Source organism: Hakea prostrata, chromosome 2, assembly GCF_041222555.1.
Source record: "Hakea prostrata isolate BN-2017 chromosome 2, UWA_Hpros_2, whole genome shotgun sequence".
Taxonomy (NCBI): domain Eukaryota; kingdom Viridiplantae; phylum Streptophyta; class Magnoliopsida; order Proteales; family Proteaceae; genus Hakea; species Hakea prostrata.
This window is the reverse complement of record NC_142601.1, coordinates 25,114,609-25,129,028: the sequence shown is the minus strand read 5'-3', so window position 1 is coordinate 25,129,028 and position 14,420 is coordinate 25,114,609. Positions and strand designations below refer to the sequence as shown.

Below are 14,420 nucleotides of genomic sequence, written 5' to 3'. Positions count from 1 at the left end.
ATTGGATCAGAGAGCCACTGTTGGATGAAGTAGGAGGTTGACCCACAACCATATTGCACAGAAGATGGGAGCTGATGTGGATGAGTTCTTGGCCACAGATGGGAGAGTGTAGACTAAGCCTAACCATACCTTAGTGCCACACCTCGATACATCTACCCCCAGTGAGAATTATATTGTGTGGCCGGACACCGATGATGATGCCACTCAGGTATAGGATGATGTTGACTGACCTAGTAATGGAGATGATAGTATGGATGATGATGATGGTGGACCTGCTAAACACGAGTCAGCTAATCATAAGGAGAGAGCACCACCAGCACCAATTGATGAGTCAAGGGCAAGGAGGGGCACCAATATTCACAGGGGAGAGTGAGTTCACCCATACCATAAAGAATGCACATCATGCTTGAGCAGCATCTCGTGGTCACACTACGACCTACAGCCGGAAGGGGAGGGGAAAACAGCACGGACATGGATATGAGGATGACACCTCATCATATAAGTCTTACCATCCTACGGATGTGGCCAGATTAAAAGGTTCAATGGGATCTATGAGATTGGATGAATCCAGAGGCTCCACAGCTAGAGGATTCGGATACTGAGGACCCATTGATTCCCAGTCCAAGGACAGTGGTATGGAGAGCGTTGGATCTACTTCAAGGCCTTATAGTTATGGACCTTATGGTACCCCTTACAGCTATCAAACACTAATGGGTCAGACTTACGCATATTTTCTAGACCTTGATGGTGTAGTAAATCAGCACACCGGTTCTACTGATGGGATGGCATGGGGTCAGAGACATCTTTCGAGTCCATCTTCGGCTAGCAAGCACCAGCACCCCCAAAGCCATCTTCAGTTCAGCATCTGTACTGTACATTCCCTCCAACAGGACATCTAGCATCTATGGATGACTAGACCTACAGAGCTGTAGTGGTCGACTTCCTCGATAACCATAAGAGGAACATGTCATGGAACGTGTATGTCCAGTGGACGAAGGAGAGATTAAGACAAAACCAGTACTATACAGCTCATCGGATGGATTCACCGAGGCACTTATCTTGGCATTGAGTAAGTGAGTAGTGATTTTTGTACTTCCCTTTTTTTGTTAGTTACTTTGTATTAAGGTTTTAAACTTTGAAGTTATATAACAAATTTTCATTATTTTTATAGTGTATTTGTCAGAAACCTCTTTATGTATGTTATGAGTTTGAATGACATATCTACATTGATTCTTTTAGCAATATGCATGCGCCAATGTGTTCTTTATGCTTTAATTAACTTATATGCAGAGTCCCACCTCAAAATACTCCCTAAAGCCCTCCAAAACATGTTGGACTTGCAAAAAAATGTCCCAAGTTTCAACAAAATTTAGGTCATTTCAACGGAAATTTCGGATTTCCATAGGGTACCTAGGTTTTGACCGAAACATTAATCCATGCTATCAACCCAGGAACCATCATTGCATTTATAAATCTCTAAAATAGTCAAAGTCTACTTAACAAAAAATAAAAATAATAATAAAACACTCCATAAACACCAATAATAAAAGAAAACCCAAAAAGCCCATACATAACAATAAGCACTTAACAGATAGACTACAAACTCAAGATAAAATTGTACAAAGTTTGACAAGGGAGAAAAATGCATAACATGATGCACAACAATACCATGGAATGGAACTTCCCTCAAATAAACATATTTCAATAAATAAGCTAAAGTAGTAAATAATCTAATTATTGCACATTTTGCCAATCATTTTGGTGTTATGCATTTGCTTAAATCTTGGGTGCATGAGCACCTTCATACAATGTCACAAATTTGCTAAGACATTTCCTTCTTTCAATAAAAGCACTGAGAAAACAGAAAGAAAACCAGAGAGGCAGCATCTCACCGATAATCAAGATGGTTTCGAAAATTATTCAGCATCGGATCAATTTCATATATTTTCTGGCCAGCGCCAGGTGGAGGAATAGATCTAGGTTTAGACTCCATACTGGCAGCTTCTGTAGCTTGTATAGGAACTGAATGCAGTTCATCATCAACCTCACTATCATGACTGACAAGTTCTGAAGAAAAATCATTTTGTTCACCAGGAGTCCTACTATCCTCTTCCATGGTTGTGCCGGTTACCTCTTGGAATACCTACCACAGGTCCACAAGTATAATAAGAACGTATGACCATGAAGGGAACAGTATGAGATTATATAACGCCCGTCCAGTTGCACATCAACAAAATTCATTTCACCTGAAGCTCGAGAGTATTGATAAAAAGATGGTCAAACCTGAATGGTACTTCTCTTTTTTTCTTAAATATGCCAATTCCCCCCCCCCCCCATAAAATAAGCTTCAACGTTTTACAGAAGAATAAAATAGAAAAAGAAGCCACAAATCCAATACAAATTCATGCTAGATTAAAAGATTTCATTTAGAAGTAAATGAGATTTACTGGTATGGTTCAAAATGAAACAACAATCCTGTCCTTTAAGTTGCAAAAGAAGAAAAAAAGTGGTCAGCCACATAGGAAAAAAGAGTCTCTACCTTGCCAATGAAGGTCAGCACTCAGAAAATTGACCTGCCAATTTCTTTCACCATAGTTCAGAGAAGAATCAATATTGGAATTCTAAACATTAATTGGCAATCTACCCTCCCCATTCATTCTCCTAAATTTCTTCCCAACACCACAACATTGCCATCACCTTACACCGACACTACCACCTCTCTGCGTCTCAGCCTCTCTCAGCATCTACGCCCCCCCCCCCCCCCCCCCTCTCTTTCTAGTATGACCAAGAGGAAGTGGCACTGCCACCCTCGGTTCTGAATTCCCACTCCAATAAGGGTCCTTTTTGTCCCTCTTTCTTCACCCAGTCATTTCTCATGTTTTGAAGGATTTATCTGCACCAACGGATATATAAGCGATAGGTTGATGTTTTAGCATCTCTTCTTCAATTTCCTGACTTTCTTAGCCCATGGTGTACTACTTTTACGATGACAGCAAACTCAGATCTTTGTTCTGCCAAGTCTAGAACTGAAGGGCAAGCTCATGGTTGTCATCATGGCTTCCCTACCTTTGCTGTATGCTCCACTCATTTAGATGGAAGCAATTATTTGGTATGGTCGTGATCCCACTATCATGCCATTGAACCTCACAGATATTAGGTTACCTAACTAGTTCAAAGGGAAAACCCACCACTGAAGTGTTCTGACCATGAAAAGTGTTCTTTTGCCAACCCTTTTGGTTATATCATATCTCCTCAATAGCATAGTTGTCAAGGTACCAAGGCGATCCAAGGTGTTTTAGGGCAGCCAAGGCACTTATGCGGTGAGGCACCCAATGTGGCAGTGTTGAGGCAAATATGGTCACCTTTCCCCACTTGGGGAGTTAACTTTTTTTTTTTTAAATCTTTTTGGAATTTTATTTTTTAACTATTTTTATTGGATTCAAACAAGAGGCATTTTCTTATTTTATGATTTATATCTTAAGTAAATGAAACATAAAATATAACATTAACTTCTTATATGGTATTTGGCATAACTAAGTCCTAGAACCTGATCTGATACGAATTAAACTAGTGAAAGACATCCTATAGTAAGGCGTCAATCCCCTAACCCCCTACAAATCAGCCTAGACCATGGTGGGAGATCTAGCGAGATATCTCGATTTTTCAAGGAAGCGAGACAAGATGGAGATCGAGAGCAGAGAGTTGGGATATCTCACTCGAGATCTAGCCAGATCTCGCCATATCTCGCTTTATCTCGCTAGAACTCTCAAATTTTGCCCCTTTTTTTGTGGATTTCGGCTGGATTTTCACTCAACTACTCTTAGCACATCTACAACATCAAAGGAAACTAAGGAAGATCAATCATTCTCTGCTTGTCTTATGAATTTATGATTTAATGACTTATCCGGAACTTCTGATGGTTGTATAATTTTATTAATCTATTCTTGAGAAAATTGAGATTGTGATACTCATATGGATGGAATTTTGATAACATTTAGGTTATTTGATGCATTTGATACGCTTTCTTTTCATTTATATTCCTTAAAGGTTCTATATTACATATTGTATAACTTTGCATTCCCCAATCCTACAATATTTCAGCTTCACACTATGGGTAGACTTAGAAATCATACTTAAGATTGTTTTCTAACAAATCCAAGGCCTCTAATGTGTTCAACAGGCCTTAAATAGGCTAAAGACCAAGATTCAACCCAATTGGGAGCCTGAAACCCACCGAGATGGGCCACCAAGTTGACGCCAAAAAATTGCATATCTTGATCGAGATCTCGATTTTTCAACGTGGCGAGATCTCACTCTCGAGCAAGATCTTCTACCATGGCCTGGACGTCTAAGCGGTGCCTTGGCAACGCCTTGACAACCATGCTCAATAGTGCACAACCTCAACCTGACTAGGGTTATCTCTTGTTGGACACGTTGTATGGTAAGCTTCTTAGGAAACTTATTCAGACATTGGTATGAGACGAAGGTTATTTCCGATTTGATCATATCTATCGGGGATCCGTTTCAGCGTCACAAACTTTTTTGTTTTTTTGTTTTCACACCAGAAGCCTCTTTCCAATATTTATGTTATGAAAGAGTATGGGCGAAAAAATTAACCACCAAAAGAGATTTAGTCAATATCTTTCTAGTTTGAATAATTAACCAAAAAATGATCCCTTTTTTTTTCTTTCTCTTTTATTATTTCAAACTAGAAAGATACTTTGGGATTACTTGCACAGTTCTATAAACTGCACAAGAAACTTCATGAGACCAAGCAGAAAGAACTTAGTCTATCCCAGTACTACTGTGAGCTGTACAATTAGTGGCAGGAATTGGACTAGTTATGATGTATCCCAGGCCTTAAACCCTGCCAGTGTTATTAAATTTTGGAAAAGGAAGATAAATTCTGGGTCAATGTTTTCCTTACTGGCCTAACTGTGGAGCCTTGAGAAAGATCATATTTCTACTTATGGCTGTTTCTGTACTAGTGCTGAGTTGTTTCCTTCAATTTCTATTTCTGGTTTATTTTTATTTACAAGATTCTAATTCCTTATAGGATTTAGGAATTCATTGGCTGTAATTTTAACTCAGTGTTACATAAATCTATATATATATATATATATATATATATATATATATATATATATATATATATATAAAGTGTTGTGGGGAGGGATTGATTACTGCTACAGTATCAAAGCACGACTATTAGGGTTTCTGCTACCTGCAATTCTGGCACAACAGTATTCCAAGACTCATCATCTTTGAAAATGCAGTACCCCAAGCTGCATATTGTTCAGAAATAAAACTTCAGTAAAGTTCTTATTCATAAGTAGGGTTCTATAACTGCTACATGATGTATTAGATCGATTGTAAGAATTTCAAGTTGAGGCCGCTAGTTCCTGACTGAAAATTACTTCTACTATTATCTCTGACCCAATTAGTGGATCCATTGTTTTTTGTAAGACAGCAGACTTAATCTACTTTGTTCTTGAAAGTTTTTTCCCTCTTACTTCTTGCAGCACCTGTTGGGTGGATTCATATCAGGTTATTACACCAATTAATTCTTCAGCTGTAGTTGTACATTTTTTTATTCCCTGCTTCAGTCACTACACTTGATTCATTCCTTCGGTAGCTCTTTGAAATTTGGGTAAATTTGGGTTGTTAGCAAACCGTAATCCTGTCATTTTTTTTTTTTTACTGATGCTTTTGCTTGGGTTTTCAAACACTAATTTTTCTGGTTGTGCTAATTCTGATATTATCAGATTTATTGACCCTAATCTAATTCTGATTAATACCAATTGTTTGCAACTTATTTTGGGTGGGTTTTAAAAATCTAACGATACTAGTTATTGTTCTATAGTTATTGTTGGGTGTTATCAAACCTAATTGGCCCTGACTGAGGACAGAATCGATTACTTACTGCTGCTGTTGCTGCTGCAGACTACTGCTACTACAGTTTCTTCTTTTCAGTTGCTAAACTATACTGATCCTAAGCCACTAACAGAAAATTTCCAGTTCAGAAAATGTTCCCCTCTCTAGCAAAACGACTGATCCTGTGGACAAAAAGCAGTATAAAGGGTTGGTCAGAAGTTGATCTATGGGTCCATGCTCGACCAGACATCACCTTCACTACTAGTGTGGCTAGCTAATACATGCATGACCCTTGTACATCATATTGGGGAGCTGAGGTTCATATGCCACAATGCTTAAAGCCTGCCCCAGAAGGAGATTCTTTTATCTTATCATGATCACTTGCATTTGGAAGCCTTTACCACGCTCTGTCTGGGCCAGCTTACTTGATGGTCGACAGTTTTACAGGCCCCTGGGGGGGAAGCCTGGTCACTTAGCAGAGCAGGATATAGACTGTTGTTGTCAAGTCAGGAGCTGAAGCCATCTTTCATACCATGTCCGTTGGCATTTGAACTAATGTAGCTCCAGGAACAGTTGAAAGACTTGGCAATTCCTACATCTCTACCTTTGATGCTTTATTGCGACAACAAATCTATTATCAGTCACTTAAAATCCATTCCAGCATCATCACAATAAGCATGTGGAGATTAATCTTCATTTCATCCTAGACAAGCTGGAACAGTACTGTTTGCATTCCATTTGTCAATCCTGCAGACCAGCTAGCTGATGCATTTACCAAGGACTTTAGTAATAAAGTGTTTTTTCTCCTGTTCGCAAGTTGGGCATGTGTGACACTTACGCACCAACTTGAAGGGGAGCATTGTAATGGGTTCAGGGATTTCATTGTCCTTAGGTTTATTAAGTGTTGCCTCAGGGGCCTTCTTTTCCTTGCACTAATATCTCATTGATTACAATTTAAGGTACATGTGCTGTATCTCAATTGAAAGAAGTTACAATTCCCCAAATATCATCAAGGGCTTCCCTGAAATTTTTAAAGCAAAATAACAGATCCTACTGCTATTTTACAGTTGAAGCTTCAATAAAAATTTAACACCAGAAGACCAAGTTTTTAAAGTAGAAAAGGAAATGAACAACAAAAGATTAGCATTTTAAATGAACCTGGGAATCTTCTGAAACAGACTCCGGAGTTTCCACCAAATCTGCAGCAGATGAAGAGAAAACAGCCTCACCACCAGGGACGAGGACTTTCTCTGTAGCAGTAGCCATTGAAGAAGCATCAGAGTCATGAGATGACTTTCCAGCATACATCTTCCCTACAAATGAGAAACCAGTAAGCTCAATTGAACCAACAGGAAAATTAATTTATAAATTAAGTTTTATAAAAATCACAGCAGTATATGCACAGATACATGTTGGCACCCCCTAGGTCTAAAAAATTTGGATTATCATCCCATTGGATATCTTGAATCCAGAAAAAGCTGCTCCATTACAATCTCTCCTTTTTCTTTTACTTTCTTCTTTCTTTCTTTCTTTTTTTTTTTTTTTTTTTTTTTTTTTTTTTTGCAGTAATCCGTTCCATCATCATTCATCCTAATGAAGTACTGTTATAACCCTTCAGCTCCTATATCCCTTATTTTATGAGAAGGTTTTTTTGGGCTACAAAGGGTGAGGGATTGGGGAACAGTTAACATCTCAGACTATATGTGTGTGGGACATGCAAAACATGCATGCTGAAAGAGGGAGAAGAAAGGAGAAACAAATCTCTCCTTGATCTTGCAGAGGGATCTAAGCTAAGCTGCAAGGACTGAAGTCATCCCTTGCAATCTCTCTGAAACATTGATCACTTATTACAATATACATGATATGGGCTCCTTCCACATTGGAGGCATAAAATGTGTTTGAGAAATCTTCCCAAATCCTGGAATGAGTAAAGTATCCACACTCCTTTTTCTAACTTCACTTTTATTGCTCTTGAATATTCTATTTTGGACTTCAGAAAAGCTTTATTTTGTAATTATATCGCATCATTACCACTACAATCATTATTATTTTGAGAAAATCTATCACTCTGCCTTTCAGCAATAGGTGATCATTCACACGCACTCAACTGCTGAGCCTCTACTGAGAAACAAGCAAAAGAGAATCAGGTCCTCGCAGCTATCTTTTAACTTAGCTTAATTATGAACACTGACACAGTGCCCTCTAAGTAAACCAATTCAAAGTTGCACCTCATACACCGAAAACATTTTACCGTCAAATACCATCTAAAGTCAGCCAACTACACAAGGTGAATGCTATCAAGCCAAAAGGGACTGATTCCAAAAAGAAAAGAATGGAATCAATCCAAAAAGGAAAAAGAAGAATGGAATCAATCCCTTTATGACGCAAATATTTCAAATCAAAGCAAGCAGACAGGAGGCAAAAAGCATGCGAATCCCACTCCCGCACCCAGAATAAAAATGTAGGAAATTCAGAAATACATATGCAACTCCAGCTCATAAACTACCAGAAAAACCCTTTTTTCTGGCGGGTGGAGGTAAAGGAGGAATTCTGAGACACAACATTCAGTATCAGAGCAGAATAAAAAACTACAGTCCAGCCTTTGGGAAAGCACTGTCCAAACAATTAACCAAACCAGAAGAGCCAAAAAACTGGGGCTTCAATTAATCAGTAACCAAATTAATGAATCAAGAAAAAGATTATTCACAAGGAGATAATCACATTAAGAACTTACAAAGAGAGGAATCTTTGCTGAGTAAGAGAGGGAAATTCACATTCTTGCGTTCGCTATGGCTGTTCAATCGATTGGAAATACAAGCTGAAGGGACAGTAGGAAGATTGATTCTTGAGAAAGCGTAAGCCATGTCTATGGTTTTGCAGATAGAGAGAGAAGCAGAGAGAATCAGAGATCGAAGCTGATGTAGCAGGGAGAAAGGACAAATATCAGGGCCGGAAAAACTAATTCTCCGAGATTTATGACTGTGGACTGGGAAGTGTGAAGTTTGTCTGTTGCAACTTGCAGCGGCTGGAGTGGTCTATCTACGTGTACACGCCGGGTTGCATGGGATGGGAGATAGTTCCAGTAGGACCCACAACATAAGCACTCGGAACAGCTACTCAGCGACTCAGCAGTGAACCGTCGCCACGTGTTCCTGGATTAGAAATGAATGGCTTTGGACCAGTGGACTAGTGGAGCCCTTTTTTGCCCTTTCCGGAAAACAATTATAATTTCTTTGGTTGTTTTTCCACTTTTACCCTTTTCTCTTTCTCTTTTTACATTTTGAAACCTTTGTCCTTCCCTTTCGTGCCCATAACCCCAATTCCACATCGTATTACTAGTCCACTATCAAAAAATACAAAATAAATAAAATAAAATAATGTATATATATATATTACTCAGTGTCTTCACTTACCTAATAAGGATTGAAATCGTTAGGAATTGTGTGTCTTATAAGTCTGTTCTAGACCTCTTCTTCTTCTACCAGTCTCTTGAACTTCTTTAAGCCAGACTCATGTTAAGGACTGATAGGAATGAAACCTGGTTTCATATTTTCTAATAGGTCCTGCCAAGGGGAAACCTTTGAACAACAGAAATACACCAGCTAGCATATGCTATATGGAGTGTAACACTATAAGTGGTCCTTCCAGGAAGAGTTTCGACTATTCAGTTACAAAGTCTGTGACTTGATTGTATTCTTGGTGACGGAACAGGAAGGTTGGTAATTTGGACAGCCGATTCACAAAAGCCCTGACCTTCAAAATATCTTGAGGGTAAAAAAAAAGAAAAATCACGTGATCAACGGTGAGGAGATTAAACGATTTGTTCGCTCCCACCCGTGTGTGGCTCTCGCATACGCGCTATGTCACTGACTCACTTATGATAGTATCAGAGCGTGGTTCATGCATCCATCTTGCATCCGGATATTATGTAAGGAACGTTTTCTCTTAAAATCAAACTCGTTATGGTTAAATTTCTATGGAATGCATCCCCTAACCCAAAAGGAAAGTCTATTATCTGAACTTCGTAGAGCGAGCTTGTCTATAAGTCTCAATTCTGATAAATAGATGGAGCCCTGTAGGCTTTGTGTTTTGCGCCAAACGAAATTTACCATACAATGCCAGTAATGACCACGAGAAAACCACTCCTTCAATATCTTTACATTCATATAATATAACTTTGCATCAAGCTAAGATATATAAGTCTTAACTAAGAAGGTAGTACTGAGTAGGATATACAACTTTATTGATCACTAGCTGTATCCAGTTTCAATATTCACTGTTCACTATTCACAAGTACTATTCATTTTACTATTCACCTGCCACTAGTAAGTTTACTTTTCTGAATTCTAGTTAATTTTCTTTACCGTCTTTATAAACTTTATATAATAAAGGAAATAGTAGATAAATTTATTGTTTATATTCATCTTTTGCATAATTGTAATAATTTTTCACAAATAAAATAAGTATTTTGCAGTTTACTTGAATATTACAAAACAATTGTGAATATTATAGAACTTCCACAACCATATGTTGAACAAGGATTAACTCTTCCAATAGAAATCTGCGAACTTATCTTTGATAAGTTAGCATCTTCTATTAAACCAACCAATACTATAGTACAAAAAGAACAATTAAGAAATAAATTTAAAAATCAAAGACAAATATATGTGATATATTTAACAGTAAATCATTTTGACAAAAAAGAAACAGAATTATCTTGGTATAATCTTTTAAAAGGAATAAAGTATAAAAGTCACACATCAATAGGATTTGAACCTTATACATATGAATTACTCATGTCTGAAACTCTAGAAATAAAAACATGAACTTAAAATAGAAATTTTACACCAAAGAAATATTGGTGATATGCCAATGATGGGTTACTAAAGCGGTTAAAGACTCAACTTCCCTAGGGGAGGTCTTGGGTTCGCACCCGTTCGGCGGCATTAATTATATATATATAAAATCTCCCTTGAGGATGTAATCGTGGTGCGCGTAAGCTGGCCCGGATGAACCTCATCCAAAAAAAAAAAAAAAAAAAATATTGGTGATGAACTTGTTTATATAAGAACAAAAATTCAACAAAATTATAACAGAATCCATAATATTATAAATAAAGATCAAGTATTAATAGGTAAAAAAGATAGAAAACATATGAATAAAATTGAAAAAAATAATCATAGATTATTTGAACAAATTAAGAATTTAATAAAAATTTATGGAAATATTAAACAATATATGGAGTCTAAACAAAATGAATTAAATACAACAATTTATAATGAAGATAGTGATAATTACGAATTAGAATAATTATGCAAAAACTAGTAGAAACATACACAGTATATATAGCTGCTTTACAAAATAGTCATACAAATAACGGAAAGAAAATAGTTTTTTGTATCTTATTAGAATATTTTAAACATGCAGTAAATATTATTGAACTCCCTGAAGAAACTATTATTCAAGGAATAACTTTACCCAGTGAAATAAGAGAACTCATATTTGATAAATTAGCGTCATCCATAAAATCCACAAATTCAAAATTATTATCACAATTAAAAGAAGACACAATATCAAAAAGACAAAAATATTGTATACATAGGTTTTCGAGTTATTTCGATCAACCTGACGAAGAACTCCCTTGGTATAAAAATATAGAAAATATGAAAATGAAATTAGCTATATCTTACGGATATGAACCATTTGATAGAAGTTTAACTTTAATCGAAACAATAAATATAAAAACTCAATAAATTAAAATAGAAATTAAAAAAAAAAGATATAAGTGATGAGATAGTAATATTGAAACAACAAATAAAAAATAATTATGATAGTATACATAGATTAACTGCTCCAAGATATTTAGGCCACAAGGCCCTACCCTAGAAGAAAGAGAACTTCTAAAAAAAATTAGGCAACAAAATAATGAATTATTTGAAAAAATTGGAATATTATTAAAACAATTTGAACAAATAATTAAATTAAATGAAGAAAATGACAGCTTATTTGAAGATTATCATAATTCAGAAGAATACTACTAAATGGACAAAAAAAATATATATATAAAAATAAACTAATAATACTTAGACAAAATCAAGATTACATAAAAAGTGAATTAGAACAAATTATGTCTGTAACAAACCAATTAAAATTATAATAATTACCAACAAGTGAAGATATACATAAACTAATCTTTTTCATTGAACAATAACAAAAGAGACATATAAATTATAAAGAAATATTTAATTTATTAAACTAAAGATGTGATAAAGTAAATATTAGATGTGATCAAATAATGGAAAAATTAGAATATTTAGAAAAAATAATTAAACAAATAGGATATTAAGCTATGGAAGGCATCCTTATATATAAACAAATTTTACAACAAGCAAAAGAATATCACCCAGAAACAGAAGGCTTATCAAAATATGATCCAAGACAACCCACTGATAAAATTCTCCTTAAACAAAATAATGTAATTATACTATTACATTTAAAACTCCTAAATAACATAGAACAATTACACAAAGATTTACTTTTATTACAAGATTCAATACCAAAGAAAACTACAGTAAATGATATATTATCTCAAATGGAAAATCTAAATATTAACAAGACAACAGGAATAGATAGACTCGAACAACCAAAACCCTTAGCTAAATTTTACGTGCAAAAATCATGAGTAAAATGATAAGAAAATTTTCTAATAGACAGCTAGTAGGACAGTCCTCTAAAACTTCAAAAAGCCTATAAGAAAATAAAATAACAGAAATTGTAGATATAAATGAAAAAATATAAATATTTAGGAATAATTCTTTAAATCTATTAAACCCTAAAACATTATATAATACAGCAAACTTCCCAAGAGATACCGTATTTATAAGATATAAAAACGAAAAAATTGTAAGTTGTTTAGAAGGACAAACCATCAGATTACCAATGGTGGACAAAGAATTAAAAATATTATTAAAACCAAAACATATTAAATAATACACACTGGAATATTTGTAGTTGGAATAAAAACCCTTACTCGAAAATATTTAGGCACTAAAGCCCTGGTAACAATATATGATTCTAGATGGAAAAACACAAATTCAATAATACAATTAATGGAAATAGATATGAACAATAATGTAGGATTAGTATTCTTCACCCCTGATATGTTAATTGATAAAGAAGCTTTCATAAATAATATACAAATAGGAATACAAACTAAATGATATGAAGGATTTACAGGAAACAATCTTATAATTTGTACAGGATTTTTAGGAGCCGGAATACAAAATTCAACCACTAATTATAAAATAAATATAAAAGATATAGTAGAAAGTATGGCTAGTAAAAGTGTAAAAGCCATAACACTCCCTAAAATAGACTTTTTTGAATATGCAGGATTACCATGGAACACTTCTCAAATAGTGCAAAACGATACACAAACGACAATAACTCCATCTGATCACTCAATGTATCAGACAGCTAAAGGAGAGACATTAATAAAATTCACAAATTATACAACCCTAACCCAACCTAAGACAAGCACTGATACTGAATCAATTAGTGATTAAACAAAACAAAATGAATATCAAAAATACTTTAAAAGAAATGCACCAATCAATAGATAAATTAACAAATAATATAACAATAATTACCAAATTAGTAGAAGAACAATGTAAAAAAGATAAGTTAGAACAAGAAAACAAATTAAAGGTTATAGAAAAACAGAAAGAATTTGTTATAACACCCGATACAAATACTACCTATGAATCTGACATAGAATTCGAATCAGAAATATCAAATATTATTAATACGGAATATGTTATAGATCCAGAACGTGAGTTTATACAAGAAATTATAGATAATATAAATAATGAATATTTGGAACCACAAGAATCTAGAGCTAGTGTTTCAAATCCACCTCAAAATACTCACATACGAGATACAACAATGAATACTGAAAATGGATCATCAGGAATGAATATACCTAGACCATCTGCACAACATAGAGATATATTTTGGTTACCGAAAAATACCAACAATTTTAATCATAATACACAATGGAAATCTAGAGGACAAAGATACTCTACAGATGAACCGATAATACTCCAGAATCATGAACAATGAGCTATATTAAATATAACACATCATGATCCACAAAAATGGAATACTGTTATATCTATTTGGAAACAAAGAGTTACTAATGATATTTATAAAAATTTTAATGTAGAAAATTTTAACAACAGAAGAATTATTTACTAGATTAGAAACATATTTAGGTGACTCAGTTAAAGTTATATGGGAAAAATTTAAACAAGAATATCAACCCACATATAAATATTTAATAAATCAAGGAAATAATCCATTCAATTTTTTAAATTATGTAGGACAATTAGTCACTGGAAAAGACCCAAATTTAGAAAACACTACAGAACAGGCTGATGCCCTAAAAACATTAGAACAAATGTCTTTAACAGATTATCGATATATTAAACAATTTTGTAATGATTACATGTATTATGGAATAAAATCTAGATTATACTTTAATAAAG

General features: G+C 34.8%; 1 protein-coding gene across 2 annotated transcripts in view; it reads right to left on the bottom strand.

Moving 5' to 3' along the window:
- The window catches only part of LOC149024142 (1,4-alpha-glucan-branching enzyme 2-2, chloroplastic/amyloplastic-like), a 103,939-nt gene extending 95,020 nt beyond the window's left edge, over window positions 1–8,919 (bottom strand). For both annotated transcript variants that reach the window (XM_089144468.1, XM_089144469.1), the window contains exons 1-3: window positions 8,609–8,919; window positions 7,033–7,187; window positions 1,893–2,143 (exon numbers count right to left, since the gene is read on the bottom strand). In XM_089144468.1, the coding sequence (XP_089000594.1) occupies window positions 1,893–2,143; window positions 7,033–7,187; window positions 8,609–8,738 (536 nt within the window). In that variant the 5' untranslated portion in view covers window positions 8,739–8,919. The remainder of the gene's footprint in view (window positions 1–1,892; window positions 2,144–7,032; window positions 7,188–8,608) is intronic.
- Window positions 8,920–14,420: the final 5,501 nt, after the last annotated feature.